Raw genomic sequence first — 20,341 nt, forward strand, 5'->3', positions numbered from 1 at the left:
TGTATTGGGTGTTTGTTCAGAGCATTGATCACGATCTTGTATTTTTGAACCGGGTCTCGAGAGGCAGATCCCCATTCCTTGAAACCAATAACAGATTTAGACCATTAGAATTCATGTGCCTTTCCATGCTTTATCCTATCCTCACAAAATGAAAATTATATATATACACAGATAAATCTGCCAAAATACCAGCACATTATACTCAAACACCGTATGTAGTTCCATCAAATTTTGAGTTGAATTGCTTGCAATTGATCTGTGTTCTTTCAAAATATTAATTAAAATTTTATGGAGTCAAATGTGGTTTTATGTTAGGACAGTCTGCTGTCAACATTTGTTAATTTGTCCTTTTGATTTGAGAAATGTTTAACTGTGTTAGATGCCAAAGCTACAATTGATTTAGGTGTAGGTCCAAGAACGTAAACTCAATTGATGCAGTTTCTGAACGAGACTTTCCCAGATTCTATTTCTAATACATTTCACTCTAAATGTTAACAGCATAGCATTTGCAGCTCTCAAACTATGAAATCAGGCAGAGTGCATCATCAACATACTGGATAGTCTTTCAAGCCTTAAAAAGGCATTTACAAAATCAGATGTAGATTTGGTTTATTCCACCCTCCCTAGACTTTAAGCAAGCATTCTGGTTCAACTAACACAAAGAGCGCTCCAACCTTCAGGAATGGACTTTTGCATTCATATTTAGACTTAGTGACATAACGGGTTAAACACAAAACAAAAAAGCATTTCAAACAAGCACACCATATTTTACTGAATATTTTATTTATTAATTCTATTTGTGCTTCTTTATAACTTAATAGCACAAACAAATGAATCCCAACCACCCTCAGAAAAAACAATGAACAATGCAGCACCCCTTGTGACAGAATGGATAAGGGTACAGTTTAATGGAGGGGGAGAGAAGGCACAATGAGCACTAGCTGCTTCCCCTGAAGTAGTCTTGAAATAATCCAGCCAGTCACATCTACAGAAAAGGGGCCACTAGTCATGCCACAAAAGGGTCGACAATACAGTCATGTTACACATCAATTCAACATTTCTAAAGAGAAGTGACCTGTTCTGTCTGAACTTCAGGTTCAAGTTGGACAGGACAAAACAGTACTAGCTCCAGGTGACTATCTCACAGATTTCACTTTCACCTTCCTTCATACCAAGGGGGGGGAAAAAGAAAAAGCTATATACAGGGAGAATCTCTTTCCCCGCATCTGTACAGCTGGGCCTATACATCATTTACTGCGCATAGCCAAATATATAAAAAACGAACACCAAGTAAGCCAAAATAATCACCATCACTTGTCTACCATTTCTGCTGATAAGCCCCTTCAAGCAGCGACTTACAAGTTGAAGACAAAGCATGAAAAGAGAAGACAGTCTCGGCCTGTGCAATGCCTTTCAAAATAAAAGTTCACATTTTAATGGTAGGAGGAGGTGGTGACGGACCCAAAAAAAACAAAGAAAAAACGTTCTATCCAGCACAGTGCGCTTCCTCGTCTCATGGCCGGAACTCCAACTCATCTACACTTATGACCTTGGCCGGCATGGAGGGGAGCGGTTGTTCCAACACATCTGATCCAAACCACTTGGCAAGGCCGAGAGGGGGGTTGCCTCCATGACACTGGGAGCCATTTGTCCGGTGCAGTCCTTGGCTTTGTGACTGAGGACCTGTGATGCTTGGATGCACTGTAATGAGACAAAGGAAAATAATTACACGCCACATATCCAGCACCTTTTTGTGACCGTGAAATCAACATGCCAGATTTCTGCAAACACTGAATTTTTTTCCAAGTCAACCTTCTTGAGAAACAATCCAAATATTTATCGGTCTAATAATTTTAATTCCTTACTCGATATGCAACACGAGAAAATGCTTTGAGATGTAAAGAAAACAACGTCCCCATTTTTGGTACTTATAAAATAGCACCAATAGCACTGGAACCCATGACAGTCCACTGGGATAGTGATTTAATTTGACCTGCATTTCCTTTTTATCTTTTGTATTTTATAAAGGGGGATTTCCAACCACCGCAGATTCATCCAATTCGTGGTAGCAAACTGGTAACATAACTTCAACTCACTTGGTCTATGCTGCTGAAGTTGCTGCTGCATTACAGCTAACTGGACCTGGGAATTTGCTCTCGGTGGCAGAAGTGGATGCCCTGATGCACCTAGAGGGTACAGGGGTTGTCCAAGCAATGCAGGAGGCAAGCCTTGAAGTTGTGCAAGGTCAACATTTGGTGGAAATATTCCTGTTGTACACAATAAGTTTTGTGAGACATCATGTTATCTAGTTGAGATATTAAACATGCAATCCAGTTTTACAGAAAAGCCACAACATTAACACAAGCAGGAAAAACTAACCTCTTTGAACAAGGGCAGGTCCAAGTTGCTGGGGTTGGATGCCCTGCGCCAACATTCTCTGAACCACATTAGGATGAAGCTGGGGAGGAGGGCGGGCCACAGGAAGATGGGATATCAGCGGGACAGGATACAACGGGCGAGGAAAAGATGAGGGTGCATGATGCGTCATGGCTGGTATGTGGTGTCCAGTGGTGCCGGGCCTGAGACGCTCCTGGTCCTTGCTTTGTAGGGTCTGTGATCTAGACTTTATTCCCCCAGACTGTGCAGAATTCCCATCCATCCCTGCCAGGTATTGATTCTGGGAGCTGATTTCTAGTCACAGGAGCAAATCTCAATGATTATACAGTGCTGCAATAATTTCACTTAAGTTTAAATTAGGTAGTTGTGGCGAAGTTAAGGCTCTATACCATTGTGAGAGTGTGCTGGTGCCTCATCCTTAGTCTCAGGACGACCCAGTGGTTCGTCTCTGCTTTTATCTTTCGTTGCATACATTTTGCGGATCACAGATGTAGGCGTAAACGATGGAGACAACTAATGTTTGGGGCAGGAAACGAAAGATTAGCAACACAAAGTGGAGAAAATGCAGAAAATGAATTTATCACACTGGAGGGTGGGAGGATGGCTTTTAAGCTCACCATGCTGGTAACGGCATTGCCTGGATTTGCATGCTGCAGTCTGTTGATCACAAACACATCACTCATACATAATGATCAATGATTTTAAGTAAGCCCTCAGGGTGCATTTTTTTTTTTTTTTTTTTTTTAAATGAACATACACTTTAATTAACAGAAATTATCTTGGGGAAAAATGTATCCAAAAAATCATAAGCAGAATAGAAAGCATTAGTCCCATTTATTCGTTTTACAGTGAATAGCAGTATTTGAAAGAAACAAATAACCTATTTCGATAAGACTTGTCCTGCGGCGGCTTGTAGCAGGTTTGGATCGAGTGGTGGGGATGTAGAGCATGGTCCTGTTGGAATATCCTCGCTTCAAGGTCTGCCTGATTCACCGGCATGGACATCGCCCTCATCTGCATTAACAACATCAACACAAATGAAGTGATCCTTCAATTTCTAACAATATATAGTTTAATAAACAGTCAAGTTTAACCTCAGTTCAAAGCGAGACTCATTCTCCTGAGACCCGATTATCATAGAATAAGCAACATTCCAGAAAGACCGAATGACAACCATGATAAAGCTTATGTGACTAACTTATATCATGTTCTATTAGCAGAGGAAGTATCACAATGTAAAGTAGGGTTCAACTCGAGTTGACACTCATTGAACGGACATACAATGTCAGTGTTGCTCAACCTTTGGAGGGATGAGATCAGTCATCTTTTAATGACAGCGGTTGACCATGGTATGAGATACTTTATTTCTGCTCAACTGGGAACTACTACTGGCTCCATCTAAAATATTACTGAAAAGCAAATGGAAATTTACAAGGAAACCGAACAATCAAAATTAATAACATTTGTACTATAATTTATACACAATCAGGCACAGAGAGAACACGTATGAAATTACTTTCGCAAATTCATAAATTAAGATACTAGCTCAAGCTCACCTGATGTGCAGCTGATCTAGGGCTGAGAGACCTGTGTCCATCAGAGAACTGTTCTGGCAGCATGGGTGGAGGACCAACAGGATAATCTTACAATATGAGACACAGAAAACTGAAATGATCCAACTTGTCAGATGAACACAAGCTACTAACCAAAAATATTCAAACAAAAGGCTGCATAATGTTGGGGCTCAAATGGCCACATCTTGGGTGCAACTTCTGTTAACGCCAAACTGCCTCAGCGCCATGTGCTGAGAGATTTAAGTCTGGACAGCATCTGAATTCTAATAATCTCTCATACCCTCCAGGTTTTACACCATGTACTGACAATTAAAAGCCACCACAGAGCATAAGATTAAAAATAGGTTTCGTAGTGTAGACGGTATTAAATAAAATTCATAAAATATTTGTGCCCATGTCTAATTAGATCAAGTCTGTGGTTAAAGAATTAACATATACTCCAACTATAGAAACACAGTTTAGTTTCAAATTGTGTATACAGACAATAATCCGCATGCCTGAAGATACAAATGTTTCAGAACAAAAATTAAGTGAAGAGGTTTTGGTAAAATAGTATATTACTAAGAAACATGAGGTAACAAATTACTTGTCTATGAAAACATTGAACATCGATGACAGATGTCCCCACCCTCCCGTGCCCCTAATCTTGAAATGTCTACCCGCCCCCCTCCCATGCCCCTAATCTTGAAATGGCTACCCCCCCCCCCCCACCCCTCCAGTGATTCCCAGTGCTCTTTATAATCCTCATCTTTAAACTCTGAACACTTGCACAAGTCCTTGACACTGCAAGGACAGAACACTGCAGAAGTCCATCATTCGAAGGAGAAAGCAGATTCATATCATCCGTTCTTTCAAATTCCAAAGCCAAGTTTTGGAATGAACTTACCCGAAGAAGGTTGCAGCCTGCAGTTGAAGAAATCGGGTGAGGGTGCCCTCTGACGAAAAAGAGGTGGTGACGGGGCCTTGTGCATCAGGCCATGCAGAGGAGCAGAGGCCACCTGATCCTCAGGGCTGCCCAATAGATTGCCAAGTAGGGTAGCAGAGTCACAATGAGCTGAACCTCGCAGAAGTTCCTGCAATGAAATTAAGACTTAATGCATGTAAACGCCATTTGTCACGTCGATGGATTTTTGTGCAAAACCGCATTCAACAGATTTTAAAGGTCGAAAAACATTTCCAACACTGCATGATGTACACAGGAACGGTTTGGAAATACGCCGCAATACCCAACTGATAAAACAGCTACTCCCAAAACACCAACACAGCCGCCAGAACCGGATACAAATGTATGGCACACAATTCGCTTGAGCCCGCGATCACCAAACCCATAGCAAGTGTTTATCCTCAGTAGACATTGAACATACAAACCTGAAATATACTCGGCTGCTGTCGAGGAGGCGCCGCAGCTTCAGACACCATCACAGCCGGATCTGGTGGTGGCTGCATCATACAGAAATAAATTGTGATACTGGCAAAGGAACCAAAAGAACAATTCCCCGCCCATTCCACTAAATTGTAACGGAGCACGGAAGCCATTTTCAGTCACACCCCCCCCCCCAAAAAAAGAAAGAGCCATACAAGTTTAAATAAACCAATGATCACCTGAAATCAAACTGGACTTTTGGAAAGAATGATGAAACTAACAGTGTAAGTTCCCCAAGATGTACATGAATATACAATTCATTGAAGTCAGGTTGGCCATCGGATACGTTCTCAATGGATATTAATTTAATTAATTTATCCACTGAAAATTTAACTGTATTCACTGCCATTGTCTTGAATTAAAGTAAATTACTTTTAATAGTTGAACAAATTTATGCCCATCACATGCTAATACATTGATAGAAACTTGCAATTGGTTAATCTGGGGGTTAAAATCTTGGAACAAATGCATGCAGCATCACATGCATAATGTTACTTTTCCATTGAAATTCAGCAGTTGGAATTTCTTTCTTTTTTAAATACTTACTTTATTTTTGCTGGTTTTGGAGTGAGTTGGCAGAGTTCCACTTGCCTTCATGGTACTGACCAGTTTATTAAAGGCTGACATGTCAGAATCACGCGCGAGTGGACGGGAAGCGGAGCCACCGGTTAGAGCCTTTTCTAAATGTTCAGCCATGAAGGGAGTTCCATCTCCTCTCTGCGGGTGAGGCCCCTTCTGCCCATGTCCTGAGGCCAGCTTCATGCCCTTCATCCCGCCCTCAACTTCCTCCAGAGAGAGCACTGCGCCACAGTTAGCTAGGGACAGATATACACACACTATTATTTTTCCATTTCTTTAATATGACAAATAACCAGATTGCAATTTATTTTGTCTCTTCCAGTTCCTGGTGCAAGAATACCTAGCCTTCCAATAGATTCAAATTTTTATCCATTCACTATATTTTAAATCCATACTTTTGTATAAAATTCAACAAACTTAAAATGACACATTTAACATCTGAAATGACTCATTTGACTTTTTCCCAATTTCAAATGGGTGCACCAGACAAATACAGCGGAAACTTGGCTCTCGAACGACTCGGCTATCGACCAAAAAATGGAGGTTTAAAATACTTCGGAAGGCGAACAGATTCTCAGAGTTTGAACACACGAACGAAGGAGGAGTCTACAAGAGTAGGTTCAGTTTGAGTCGACCTGCTATAGGAGAAAAAACAAATATTTAACTTTTTGTCACTTTGTAGTGAAAACAACTTGGAAGTGATTGCCAAATATGAAAATTGCGCCCGTGTCTCGGAAATCGACGATTTCGACTTAAGAAAACTGAGCAAGAGAGAAAGGAGGAAGAAAAACACAGGACAGTTACCCAGTTATTTTATGGTTCATTTCATTTTTGTTTTAGTCAAAGGAATAATCCTTCCCCCTTCCTTCTGTCCCTCCCGACACCGCAGCCAAAACAGCGTGCAACTGATAGATTTGGGTTGAATGAACTTTTGTGCTTTTTTCCCCGTACCATTTACACTTGTGTTATATGTTTAGTTACACATAGCTACATATTAATGTAACTGTATGCATGCAAATGGGCATTTATCTGGTGTGTAGGAACGAATTTAATCTAGTTTTCATAATTTATGGGAAATATAGTTTTGGATTTGGAACAGTATTAGAGAAAGAATTATGTTTATCGTGGTTCCACCGTACTTTAAAAATACCTAGAATAATTGACAATGATGTGGACATCATGCTATTTTTGTCCAGGCATTGTAGTCATTATCCATTAAGTTTAAAAGCAAGACTCTTGTAAGTCCATTCTGAAATGTTAAAGAATCCTTTAAAGGAATGTCCCACCCAGATAATCTAAAACAAAACAATGGATTGTTCCTTGGACCACAGCATTGCTTGAAGAAACTTTAGAAAAAGAAAATCATGACAGTCCATCATTTTGACGATTAACTGATTTTCTAAGTGCAGACAGCTTATTACCAGCACCTGTGTAAAAATGGTCCACAGTAACAGAACACAGGGCATGATATATGCGTATTAATTCTACATCGCCAAGTAGATGCCCAAGTTCAAACTTGTTGAAACTAACAAAACATCACAAAGTGGCCTCTCCAGTTTGTAGAGTTTAGGTCACTGAGACATTGCTCAGAATCAAACAGACAAGCTAATCATTATAAGCCTCACATAATATTGAGGAATGAAATAGGATTACAAGAAAGCCAAACTGGAACGTTTCTTTTTTCTTTTTTTAAATCTAGAGTCACTCACTGCTTTCATGTAGGCGAGCCTTGTTCACTGACAAGGTGGAAAGAAGAGGCTTCAGGTCTATTTTGGCCTTGTGCAGAAGTTCCAAGATGTCCACCTTCTCCTTGCACTCAGACGATTGAATAGGTGTGAAGTACGGGGCAGGGCCATGACCAGAGGATGCGAGACATGGATCAATGCCTTTAAGAGCAAAACAACTCAAGATCTAGGACATCCACCATTAAAAACAGTACCGGTATATAGTTTTGAGGGCATGAGCAACACAAACTAATGCAAGTGGCTCGACAGCAGTGGAAAGGGAAATAGTAAAGCCACCGCTGGCGATTGCAGTATTCAACACCACAGTCCCTGGCTACACGAAATTCTGACATTTTTCAATCACCAAAATTAAATGTCTGCAACAAGAGTCATTTGAAAATGCATCTTGCCATGTCCCAAGACACTGAACAAATGCATCAGTGGAATATTTTTCCGCTGAGCCTTTAGAGTGGCGTGTACTATTTTGGAAATGATCAACGCTCACATTTTTCCAGTGAAATCATGTATATCTGTTTAGATACACATAGTTACATATTAATATAACTGTAGGCATGTACCGGTAAATGGGCAGTCATCTGGTGGGTAGGAACGGATTAATCTAGTTTCCATTATTTTTTTTGACAGGAAATATCGTTTCGGTTTTCGAACAGTATCACGGATCGAAATATGTTCGAGAACCGAGGTTCCACTGTACTACATTCTAATTATCTAATTTTTATGTTGGAGATATCTTTTGTTTTAAAAAATTGTAATAAAAAGTTGACATTCTCCAAAAATATTGGAAGGCAATTGGCAATGACACTGCAGGAAATTTCTTTTGGGAAAATATTTACCTGCAAGTTTTTCTAACTCCTCGTGGGGAGTGGACCTCAGACTGCTGGACCGGCTGCCTGAAGGACTCATGTTGCTGGAGAACCACTGACTAAAGCGGCTAGCTGATACATGACCTTCCCCCAACACATCTTCAATCATCTGCAAGACACAAAGAGCTATGATACAGAGTGGGAAACACAAAACTGGGACTTAACAGTGCAAGGATAAAGGTCAAACTTACGTTTCGGATGTTTTCCACTGATTTAGCACAAAATGTGCTAGAAGGTTGAGAATGGAACTGAATAACACCGGTTGGCTATTGGTTTATTTGATGCAGCAACCCAAACAGGTTTCTTATTAGTCAAGAAACTACATAACCCATTTCTGTATTTAGTAGCAAGTCCATTTTGGTAATAATGATGGGCATAAATTTAGATTGCCGTTACCCTGGAACCCCAGCAGTGGGCCACAAGCAAAAATATTTTGAACACCAATTAGTGGCAAGTCCCAAAACCAGTTTAGTGAGATCAAGCCAGAGCAGCAGAGGTTCTCTTCTGCTGACAATCTGCAATAATATTTATAGTTTGTGTTGCAAAAACAAATGGAATTCTCTCCAATGAAAATTGCTGTAGTCAGTGTTTATTATTGAACTATGGTAAGAATCTTGAAGTTATGTAGACACTTGAAAACCTCTTCTGCCAAGCTTAGAATTACTACATTAAATGAAAGCTATAGATGTCATCTCATCACTCAAGTCCATACATTTAAACACCACCTAACCACAGAGTGCACCCCAGTACTTACAGAGGCCAGTCCCGGCATGGTCTTCTCCAGATTGAAGAATTCATTGAAGTCAAAGTCTCCAGTCGACTGGTCAGGCAGAACATCAGCGTGAGGAACCTCCTGATCAGCAGAGGACTGCAAGCCTGCACTTTGGTCTCCGGCTTGCCCACCATTGCATTCCACAGCTGGTAGTAATGATGAAACAATCATAACCATCTCTCAAGTGTTAGCTGTCCCTATGTGCTAGTTATCTAGCATCACGAAGATGTGCATCCGATTAAAACACTCATTCAAGTGGTAGAATTCTGAAGAAAAAGGGCTCGACATGCCTTCTTTAATAGACTCTGTACGCTTCCTTGATCTCTTGGACTTGCGCTTATCATCTTCCAAGATTTTGTCATCGAATCCTATCAGCTCAATTGTTTCGGACTGGCTGGTGGGACCGCCAGAGAACCACTCTGGCTCCTCCTCTGCATAAGAGTCATTTCTTCTCCTTTCACTAAACACACGTTTGTCACCAAAATCTCTCTGTTGAAGGAATAACATTACAGTTTTTATACGTTTATAGATTGAACTTTAAACTAATCCCTCTAAACTAAGGTTTAAAGGGATTTATTTCAGCTGCACATTTCAGTACTCTGGTAGTTTTACCCTGCAAAGAAACTTAACTTCATGCACTGAAATACAATAAATTGCCTCATCTCCAAACCATAGAAAATAGAAAGCAGAACACTAACCCTGAATCTTTTATCTTTAAAGTCTCTCTCACGTTCCCGCTCCTTTTCTGCACGAGCCTCTCTCTCAAATGCTCGAGCAGCAATTATGCGTCCACTGCCAATTCGGCGGGCTGCTCCCAAACGGAGACTCTCATTCTCTTTATTTTCCAGAGGGCTGATTGGGCGACGAGCATGAGGTGCGAGTGCAGCATTGCCTTGACATCCACCTCCAAAGCTGCGTCTCTGCGGGCTGAGAATGACATCCATATCATCCTCCTTTAATCGTTCACGGGGATCTGGACGCAGTGAGATAGAGAGGGGATGTGAGCGGCACATTTATAGAAAGCTTAACCATTTTATATTCAATGAACACTATGCTACAGGCAGGTAAACATTTAATATTATAGAATATACCTGGGATTCTTCGTTTCAAATGAACTCTGTCATCGACGTAGTCCTTCTTAAAACCTTCCACTGGAGAGCTACGCTCTGAAGTGGGATACAATGAAGCATGCCACTTCTCAGGGTCCCAGACACCATCACTGCATCAAAACAAAACAGATTTTTACCATTAAAAAAACAAATTCCACAAACTGGATGAGTGACAGTTACCTGATCTCACAAAAGAAAAATGGCAAACAAGCAACTCCTCTCTCAAAAGTCCAAAACCTCATGAGCTACCATCTGTGTTTGAGGACATTTGATCATTTTATGCATTACAAAACCACAACCTCGTAGTTTTACGCATATCCTACTCCGTAAGGCAACTAGTGCATTTGGTTAATTATGAAATCTTTTTCTACAACTTAAAACTTTGTTCAAAGTCAGTTCTTACCTGTCATATTTTAACGAGAGACACTCTGGTCTTTCATTGGAGACTGGTAGTTCTTTAATTTCCAGAAGCTCATCCTGTATAGTGATTGACAAGGTAATTATTTTGTGCGAGGGCGATCTACTTAAGAACTTCAAGTTATTTTGTCAGCATTTCTCACTTTTGTGTATCTGAAAGGTGCTGTGGCAGTTGACTGTAGAACAACTTGTTCCAGAGGAGCATCGCTGGCCTTCTGTTCCACACGAGCATCGTTCTCCATGACCGATTTCAGAAGCTGAACAAATGGCTTCCAAATCACAAATGACTGTTCCTGTTGGAAACAAACATTTCCACATCAATCACGTACATGAGTAGTTTCATTGATTTGAGTATAATTCGTCTCTACATTTTTTTCAGGGTTATCTGACTTTCAGATTATGTTAAAGTAAAAAGATACACCGGTACGTCGCGTCTTTCTACCCGATTGAACTTAATATGAAGTTTTCGAACTGTTCATGAAAACATGCTGCGGCCTAAAACACGAACAAGCAACGCAACTACAAATAACTTTAATATAAACTTCAAATCACGTTGACGCAAAATGCTTATGAACTGTTTCACAAACGCCAATTAGCAAGTTAATTGACAACAGCCACCAACATGCAATTACAGTCCTGTACATACCACACTGCTTGGAATATCCAGACGGCTAACACTGCTATTTGAAGGATATCGCTCGTTGATGCCCCTCAAACTATTTACTACCAAATGCATCACCCCTTAGGAACGGAGATTCAAGAGTGTACGGTACGCCAACAATTAGCCCTAAATTGGCAGGTTGGCCGAGCTGCGGCTTCATACACAAGTTATTTGCAAATCTCGTTCGTGTAACAAGACATGTAAAAAACAAGTGGCGTAGATAAAAAAGGCGAACGGAAAACTTACCCTGTTTGAACACTGGTTTCTGGCACCCAAGAAACGACAGTACAAGGCAGCTAGCTAGCTAGCTAGCTAGCTACCTAGCAAGTTTAGCTAGCTAGCTAGCCGGAGAATTGTGAGAATGCCCACACAATAAAGTACCAGATTTTAGCCGAATAAGTTGTTGCTGTAATTTCAACAAATTCAAAGTGCACCGGGGTTACGAAACCCAATAACACCGGTTCAAAGTGGTAACTAATTCATACGTGCCTCTGCAATCTCAAATAACCGAATGATGTGTCTGTTTTCTAAGTCGAAGAAGCAAATTTCCTGTGATCGCCGCTTTAAGAAGGTCCTAGGAGAGCTTACATGGCGCCCAATGCGCCTTTTTATAATTTGGAATAATGGTGTTTAAGTCGGGTATGTAGCACTCTAATATTCAAAACATGTATATATTTATAATAAAACACATTTTAAGAATATATACCTTGTGTATAAAAAATTACCTTGAGTTTTATGACATATTTTACAAAAGAATAGAAGATTAAAGAGGCAAGGGGAAGGACAGCTTCTCCCTTTCGTGGGTTTGCTCGATTTGATATGAGTGTTAGCCGCCGACTGACTCTTCTACATGTAACTCTTAGAACCCGCTCTCGCAGATTGTCTAAAACGAATGTTCTAAATGGGCCCTGAATTATTATTATTACTTTTTTTTTTATTGCTACAAAATGACATACTCTATCTGTGTATGGAACGTCTCATCAGTCTCAAGTGAATAGAAGTGACTAGGAAAACGACACAGATTCTATTTAATTACTGCTGTAAACATTTTAATTTGTGATGTTCTTCACTTATGTTTACTTGTGGGCTAAATAATGCAAAGTAGTATCGGAAACCCGGATTCAGGAAGACAGATCGGTGTCACAAAACAAGGCGGCAAAGTTCATAGTAGAAATGTTCCTTACAGAGTTGGATACAGTTGGAACAAAGGCGGAAGACTCAAGGAATTGAGAATAAGGTATTTATGTGCTTACTTTATAGTTTTTTAGCTTTCTACATAAAGTAACTAGAACTTTTTCTCAACACTGCAGGCACTTAGCGAGAAAGTTCCTGAAGATATGGATTCAGAATGCCTTTGGTCGAATTCTGCCTCATAAAGCCAAGTAAAACAAGTTATATTTCATTTGTCAAATGGCCTTATTCGCATGGCGACCTTTGTAAAACACTTTATCTTTAAATCTAGAAATGCAGGCCCCTTTTTATTTCTCTAACTTGATGCAGAGTTCTTTAATCTAAAAGTGCATTTCACAACAATTCATGTTTTTGTAGGTCATATTATAAGAGTGTGATCTTGAGACGCACCTTTGAAGGATGGAGAGATGAGTGGTGGACCTCCAGCAGGGAGTGGAGCCTTACCCTGCGTGCAGACTGTCACTACAGGTACACAGTACAGTCTCGCACTCAAGTCAGCCAATCACAGACAGTATTTGTGTCAGTAAATAATGTTTCTGTATTTTTCAGGTATTATTTGTGTAACTTGGCATTCCATAGATGGAGAGCATTTGTATTATTGCAGAGGGAAAAGAAAAGCAAAACACAACATGCACAAACCTTCGGTACAATTGTAATTTTTTTTGCACCTTAAACACGTGTTTACTAGATATCACAAGCGGCTGTTTTGTGATTAATCACTTTCTTTCACTAGCCGACAGGCACAGGATGCGTCTGGTTTGGGAGCGATGGGAAGTTTTCACAGAGATGAGGCGAATGAAGAACAGAATGTCTGAATCTGCCCTTGAGCTGAACAGATTCTCAATTCTACGGTAAATTTATTGTAATTATAAATCACATCTACACATTTGAATGCTTAGTGGCTTGTTGGCTTTAGGAGTATTGTGTTTTTCACCCATGCAGTTCAGTATGGTATGTGTGGCGGACAAGGCTGCAGCAGCATCAAGACGTCTACGCTTTAGAGGATCAAGTACTGAAACAGAAGGCAGTGACTCTACAGCGCAGGGTGATGACATGATTCCATGCAGTCATAATTCATTGACAATATTATGTGCAAAGAACACTGATTTCCTTCCTTTTTATTTTAAACTAATGTGTGAACTGCTTTTGTCACAGGCTTGGCTTCGGTGGAAGGAAATGCACATGAGTGCTTGCTGTCAGGAAGAGAAGGAATCCAAAGCTGCACTTCACTTTATCCTCAGACTGAAAAGAAAAACATTCTACAGCTGGAAAATCTTTGCGTCTCATCTCCAAGCCAAGAAAAAGTCACAATGTTATTATAATTTACTTTTTTGCCCCCAATTTGCACTATGCCTGTGTATCTATTCAAACACTTCACAGCTTTAAGCTACAATTGTTGTTTTTCTTTTTTAGCTGATGCTCAGCGTTTGAACCGTCTCCAAATGGTGATGAAGTATTGGAATAAATGGAGCTTTGCTTTGCGTCACAAACGAGGAGAGGAGGAGCATTTACAAGCTGCTGGTCTTTTAGCCATTCAGATCACCCAGCGCAGAGCACTGGAACACGGGAAGGCCTGTATCCTAAACATTAAGCAAACATTGTGTATTTTCATACGACACTGCATCATTAGTGATCCACTAAAGGATAGCAAAAGCTGACAATAATGATCCTTGAGCTTGTAAACAGATGTGACATTATGCAGACAAGAGGATGAAAGAACCCAGATTGCAAGCCAACATCATAATCTTCATCTACTGGTGAGATCCCCAAAAATTGAAGTAGTTGCCTCTAAGTTAGTGTATGTGATCATTAAACGTATTGATTGCTGCGTGTTCTTGTTGCAGCATGCTGGTTTACAAGGACTTTCTCTTAACGTCATGTGGAACAAAACACGCCGGCTGAACAACCACGTTGCTGTTCAACATCGTTTTCAAACTGTAACTGAATAGCAGTCTGTCATCCAAATACTGCAAGAAGAATTGCATATGTTCGTGTGATGTTGTTAAATCCCCTAAAATTTAAATGTTCTTGTTTTTCATAGGTGGCAAATAAATATTGGATGTTATGGCAGAAGCGATTGGGGGAGGCTGAAGATGAGCGTTTCCAACCCTTAAGAGAAATGGCACTGACTAAACACAGGTGCTGTTTACATTCTCCAGTGGGCAACGGCGTTATAGCCTGGACCGAAAAACAGCATGCATTGCTTCATGTTGTGGCGTCAGGGTTACAATTATGTTGCATATTTCAGATAAGTTGTCGCTTGCTTTTGATTTCAATTTTGAATAGAGATATACATTTTTTCAGGATGTCGCTCTTGAGCATCTTTTTTCAAGACTGGAGGAAGAAGCTTGCTGAACAGAGACGCATTCAGGTATTTTTAACGCGATTTTTAAGCAGCAAATCGCTTCTGTCGATATACAGTAAGAATGTTATTTAAATATTTTCAACTTAATATAAGATGAAAATGTGAGGATATTTGTGTACACACACATTTTAAATGACAAACTCATAAATATGACTTTCTCCAGGATTTGGAACAGCGTGCAGATGTTTGGTTTGCTGAACGCATCTTACCTCAGTGTTTGGACTCGTGGGTTGAGTTTACTTTGCAGAGGAGACTTAATCGACAGAGGAGACACAAGGCAGACCTCCACGACCAGTGAGTTACCCACCCAGAGTTTTGTTTGTACTGGAATGAACTTCCCAACCAAACACAGTTGACCAGTTTGATTTCTTTGATCATTGTGCTGTCAGGCATTGTCAGTACACCTGGGCATTTTACACCTGGTGGGAACAGTTGGAGAAGCGCAAGAACCAGAAGCGTTCTGAGCAGACGGTGCGGTGGCTGTAAATAGAAACACAATCTACTGCATGTTGCTGATTGAGAGGATTGAGATACTGACTGCTCATTTACTCTCATCAGGCAATTCTACATGAGGAGCGGCACCAATTGCAGAGAGCCTGGGGTTTCTGGAGGCAGCGGACAGAGCAGGTATGGAGGTTGAAGGTTCAGTTCCTTCAATGATTTGTAATCACATACTTTTTTAAAGGTTGGAGTAATATAGATGATGTTAAACTGGCACTGCCTGTCATATTCACAGAAAAACCACCAACCGATGCTTCAAATTTGTGGTCAGGCAGAGAAACTTTGCAGACAACAAGAGCAGAGTCCTCTCAGGTGTTGAACATGTGTATTTATGCATTTCGCCTGAACTCTGTGTGAATTTTTTTCAATGAAAAAGACAATCCTTTATTTATTTAGATTTAACAATCCTACTATTTATCCTCATTTTTAAAATGATTGACCAACGTTAGTTTCATTCCTTCACTCTAAATAATATCTCTCTCCAGGAATGTTCTGCCTGAACGGAGGGAGAATGCAGCACTGTTGACGGGCGTCAGGCTTACGGAGAAACAAGCAAAAAATCGCTTTAATTATTCCCTTCAGCTAAAGGTTATTAAATATTTTCAAATTGTAATTTTCATTTCTTTGTTGCAGCTTTTACTGAATTGTTTCTGAATCCGTAAAGGTGTTCCTTGCCTGGAGAAAAGCAACGGTAGATGCAGTGTTGACTCACCGCCAACAGAGGGAAGCAGCTCTCGGGGCCAAGAGGTCCATAAATCAAGGTTGCAACAGAACTTCAACTGCAGTGTAGTTTATTTTCTGTAAACGGATTCATATTTTTTGTCAGTGCAAAGTAATTGTGGTTGTAATTTGTATGGTTCACACCAACAGCTCTATATTACCGGTAAGTGTCACTTTAACACTGCAGTCGTTTTGCTGGCTGCTGATTGACAAAGTAGTTCCACAGGCCAAGATAATAATCAGAGGCCCTTAAATAAGAAATCCAAGTAATTCAGAATCTTTTTATTATTACAAATAAAAAAAAATATCTTTCCATTTAGCCTTTCTACAGTATTATGTCCCAGACAGGCTGGAGCCATTCTCATTAATATGTCGTATCTCAAATAAATATTATGTTTGACCATTTTTAAGTTGATGTTTCCCGTCTTTAGTGCGTCTGATGCGGTCTTTCAAACAATGGAGGAAGGACACCAGGGAGGCTCAGAGGGAGAGGACATGCATGGAAAAAGCCACAAGGCACCGTGAGTCCAGGCTCCTTTCCACAGCATTGAAAGCATGGAATGAGCATCACGACCTGTACCACAGAAATAAGGTTATCACCTCTTTATCCCTCTACTGTTAAAGCCACAGTTCATTTCATACAGTAATTTACTAAAAATGTGATTATTTCATAGGTAATGAAACGACAAGGGCTCCTTTTGCTGAAGTTAAAGATGTACCAGACTTACTTTGAACGGTGGAAAGTGAAGGTTTGTTTGCATTCTTCTCCACATAATCATCCAAGTCTTCTGTACACATAAATATCACTTGACAATGAGCACTACTAGCCAATAAGAAAGCTGTTTGATGTCACTGTGGCTCTGTACACGCTGTGTAAAGTTTGAAAATGTAAGCTTGGTGCATTACTGAAATTATCTTGTTTTTCTTTTTGTTTAATCTAAGTCATACTGGAGACTTTGTGTATCTGGATTGTCCTGGTTATAACTTTTTTTTTTAGGTAGAATATATTGTAAGGTAATTGTTTGTTTGGAATTGATCCTCCTTTACTTACATTTTTAGAGAAGGAAACGTGGAAGAACTAACCTAATTTTATTTTTCTTGCTAGTTGTCTGGCCTATGTGGAAAAGATAATGAAGGTCACACTGTCAGACCTGTAGATTAAGTTTTGTTTAGTGACTTTAAACTTTCTTTTTATCTACCGGTATATTATCTTTTTCTATCCCTCTAACAGTTGCAGCACAGACGGAGAGAAGCTGAGCAGACAGAGCAAGCACTCTGGCACTGGTCCTTTACTCTTCAGGCCAAGGTAATATAGAGGCAGTGCATTCTCTAACTCCAGAATGGTGCACGAACTGACACTTCCGTGAGATATTACATGTCTCTGTGTCATTATGTGAACTTCCTGCAGGTGTTGTACGGATGGAGATTGTGGGTCACAGAGCAGCGCAGGAAACGAGAGCAGGCGGCCCAGGCGGCCCAGATCTACAGAGACCGGCTGCTGAGGGAGGGCGTGACGTGCATCCTCACCTATGCTGCTCACATGAATGACCTCACAACCAGCCTGACACAGAACAGCCAAGAACAGGTGTGTTTGTCAGAGTACGACACTTACATTGCATTTTAAATGTTAAGTAAATTGCAGCCATGACAATGAGATATCACACAAAACACCAGCATCTCACACAAAAGATCTTGTGTATTTATTCGCCACACACATTTAATCTATCTTACATGACATAAAGTGTGTGCTGCAAATTTATAAGCATTTTTGAGTATTTTTATACATTTCATGCTTCTGTCTGATATCATTTAACCACAATTGTCTTTGCTTTTTCTGGGCTGGAGGGTCCGCTGGTATCCTATGCAACTTTAATTTGCAGCCACGAATGTTGTTCCTCCTATTTTGGCACCCAAACACACAACCAGATATTCTAAAGTTGTAACTTTTTAGCTAGTTTGTACTACATTCTTCTTTTCCACTCCTTCCTCTGTTTTGCCCCCAGCTAGAGCGGTGACGTCACTCGTGACGTAGGTTGGAAAAGGGTCTAATTTACACAGGAAGACGAGTGTTCCTGGACAAAAATGTCTGGAATGCTCTGTATGTATCGCATATGGCAAATTTATTTTACGAGACATTTGCTGATAATGAAATGATCAATAAATAGCTCAGATAGTAAAATTCCCTAAATGATTTTACTGACACAAAAGCCACAGCAGCTGCAAACGTCAGCACCGTAGATGCATATGTAAAACATATCGTCACCTTTGTGAACGCAATTCAGACAAAGATACCATGATTCATTTAGATCAGGAATAGATACGAGTATGAAATGATCAATGTTTACTCATTTCACAGTGTTTCTTACCCTGAGTTGTGCATAAACAACAGGTTAAATTGTTCATAGTCTAAAAATATGAAATATATGGTAATAGATATGATCAGAATTGGCCTTGAAAAGCATATGAAAGAATTTACCATAGCGTGCATCGGAACCATGATTTCATTAGCTGTTTGGCTATAATAGGAAAGTGTATTTTTCTAGGCTGCTATGTCAAAAGCAGATGTCATGATACCCAAAAGGGTCTCATTTGGACTGCTCTAACGCACTAACATGCACACACAGCTGTCATAGCTAACAAAACAGAAAGCAGGGAAGCTCAGACTACTGCATACACAGACGCAGTGTGATGCCATTTCTGCTCAGGTCACCATTGTTCCTCTCGGGCTTTACATATAGATCATTATTGTTTGCTGCTATTAGAGATTACCACGCTTGCTTGTGTTTTTCAGAGATCACAACAACTCCAGAGAGTTGTTAAGCGGTGTGCTCTGCGCTGGAGGCAGCGGGCATTGTGTAAACCACAAAGAGAGCAAGAAGTGAAAGGGCAACAACCAAAAAAGAATGTGACCTTCTGTTTGAAGACGCCTGCACCGAGAAGTGCCTCCCAGTCTGGCTCAGTGGAGCAGGAGGATGAAGATGAAGAGCAGAGAAAGTTGTAAGTCAACGCCCCTGAGTCAGAATCAATCTGTGTACAACACATGGACCAAGAGAGAGTTTTTTTTTTTTCTTGCACTGCTCAACTGTGCACATTGACAAAAACCTCATTGGCATGAGTTTCATTCTCTGTTGAAAAAAGTAAAACAAAATTTTTTATTCATAATTAACACCAATTATTTTTGAATACTAGATTTGTGATTCTACATCAGCAAAACTAAAAAAACAAAGGTCATTAACACAAAAGGTCATTCACTTGTTTTTGTTTTCTAGCACTCAAAAACCCTTGGATGACACCTGCACTCAAGAAAACCCCAAACACCAACTCAGTTATCACACAGTGTCGTCCTGCAGCCGTCCTGCTGTCTTTTTTACCTCCCCTCATCACTCATCATCTGTCATATCTACCAAGTCGTCCTCCGAACGTCACTCGTCTGCTACGGACTTTCCTCCAGAGACTCACGTTCTTCTACCCCCCTCTGCTTTCATGACCAGCAGCGTCAAAGATTCGGTAATAATCGCCTCTTTGACTCGGACGTCATTATTCAGTCAATGACGAATGACAGAACTTGACTTATATCAGGATTTCTCAATTAGGGGGGGAAAACCAGCACCTCAGTTTTTGGAGACGATCCATTGGTGCCTCCCATAAAACAACCATCATCTTATCTTGGTATAACTGCTGCTTTTTTCTGTCAAGATAGACTATTCTTTTTTTGAATAAAATATCATTCTTATTATTATTACCACATTTCAGTAATGTGGATAATCTGCACAGAAGCTATTTTCAAAATAACATTTAGTTCTTCTTCAAGATGTTCCTCAACGAGCATCCAGTAGAGGGCCTGCAGTGACAGATCCAACTTCAGCGCTGATCAAAGAGCTGCTCAGCATCCACCTGGACATGAGGACATACCAACAAGACAGGAAGCAGCTCCGGTAACAAATCTAACAGAGCCGTGATCTTATTCTTGTTGAGCTGTTGAACACATTTTCCGAATTGTAACCTTGATTTGTTTGTTCTACAA

The 20,341-nt window shown here is 40.3% G+C and overlaps 1 protein-coding gene across 1 annotated transcript; it reads right to left on the minus strand.

Annotated features, from left to right (window-relative positions):
• Positions 1 to 826: 826 nt before the first annotated feature.
• On the minus strand, positions 827 to 11,121 carry eif4enif1 (eukaryotic translation initiation factor 4E nuclear import factor 1). The gene is made up of 18 exons (XM_068742078.1): positions 11,023 to 11,121; positions 10,866 to 10,939; positions 10,445 to 10,572; positions 10,052 to 10,326; positions 9,644 to 9,842; positions 9,336 to 9,499; positions 8,552 to 8,690; positions 7,683 to 7,859; positions 5,941 to 6,209; positions 5,340 to 5,411; positions 4,858 to 5,044; positions 3,954 to 4,039; positions 3,278 to 3,411; positions 3,015 to 3,054; positions 2,787 to 2,910; positions 2,380 to 2,691; positions 2,097 to 2,267; positions 827 to 1,701 (listed from the first exon to the last, which is right to left on the minus strand). The coding sequence occupies exons 1-18, from the start codon at positions 11,119 to 11,121 to the stop codon at positions 1,514 to 1,516; spliced, it is 2,838 nt and encodes a 945-aa protein (XP_068598179.1). The 3' UTR covers positions 827 to 1,513.
• Positions 11,122 to 20,341: the final 9,220 nt, after the last annotated feature.

The sequence above is a fragment of the Brachionichthys hirsutus genome, chromosome 8 (assembly GCF_040956055.1).
Source record: "Brachionichthys hirsutus isolate HB-005 chromosome 8, CSIRO-AGI_Bhir_v1, whole genome shotgun sequence".
In the NCBI taxonomy this organism is placed as follows: Eukaryota; Metazoa; Chordata; class Actinopteri; order Lophiiformes; family Brachionichthyidae; genus Brachionichthys; species Brachionichthys hirsutus.

Excerpts from the sequence above, each read along its gene's own strand:
- eif4enif1 (XM_068742078.1), bottom strand. The coding sequence starts at position 11,121 with ATGGAGAACGATGCTCGTGTGGAACAGAAGGCCAGCGATGCTCCTCTG. Across the intron at positions 5,045-5,339 it reads AGCAGCCGAGTATATTTCAG|GAACTTCTGCGAGGTTCAGC; the intron begins GTTTGTATGTTC and ends ATTTCATTGCAG. Across the intron at positions 2,692-2,786 it reads ACCAGCACACTCTCACAATG|AAATCAGCTCCCAGAATCAA; the intron begins GTATAGAGCCTT and ends TCCTGTGACTAG.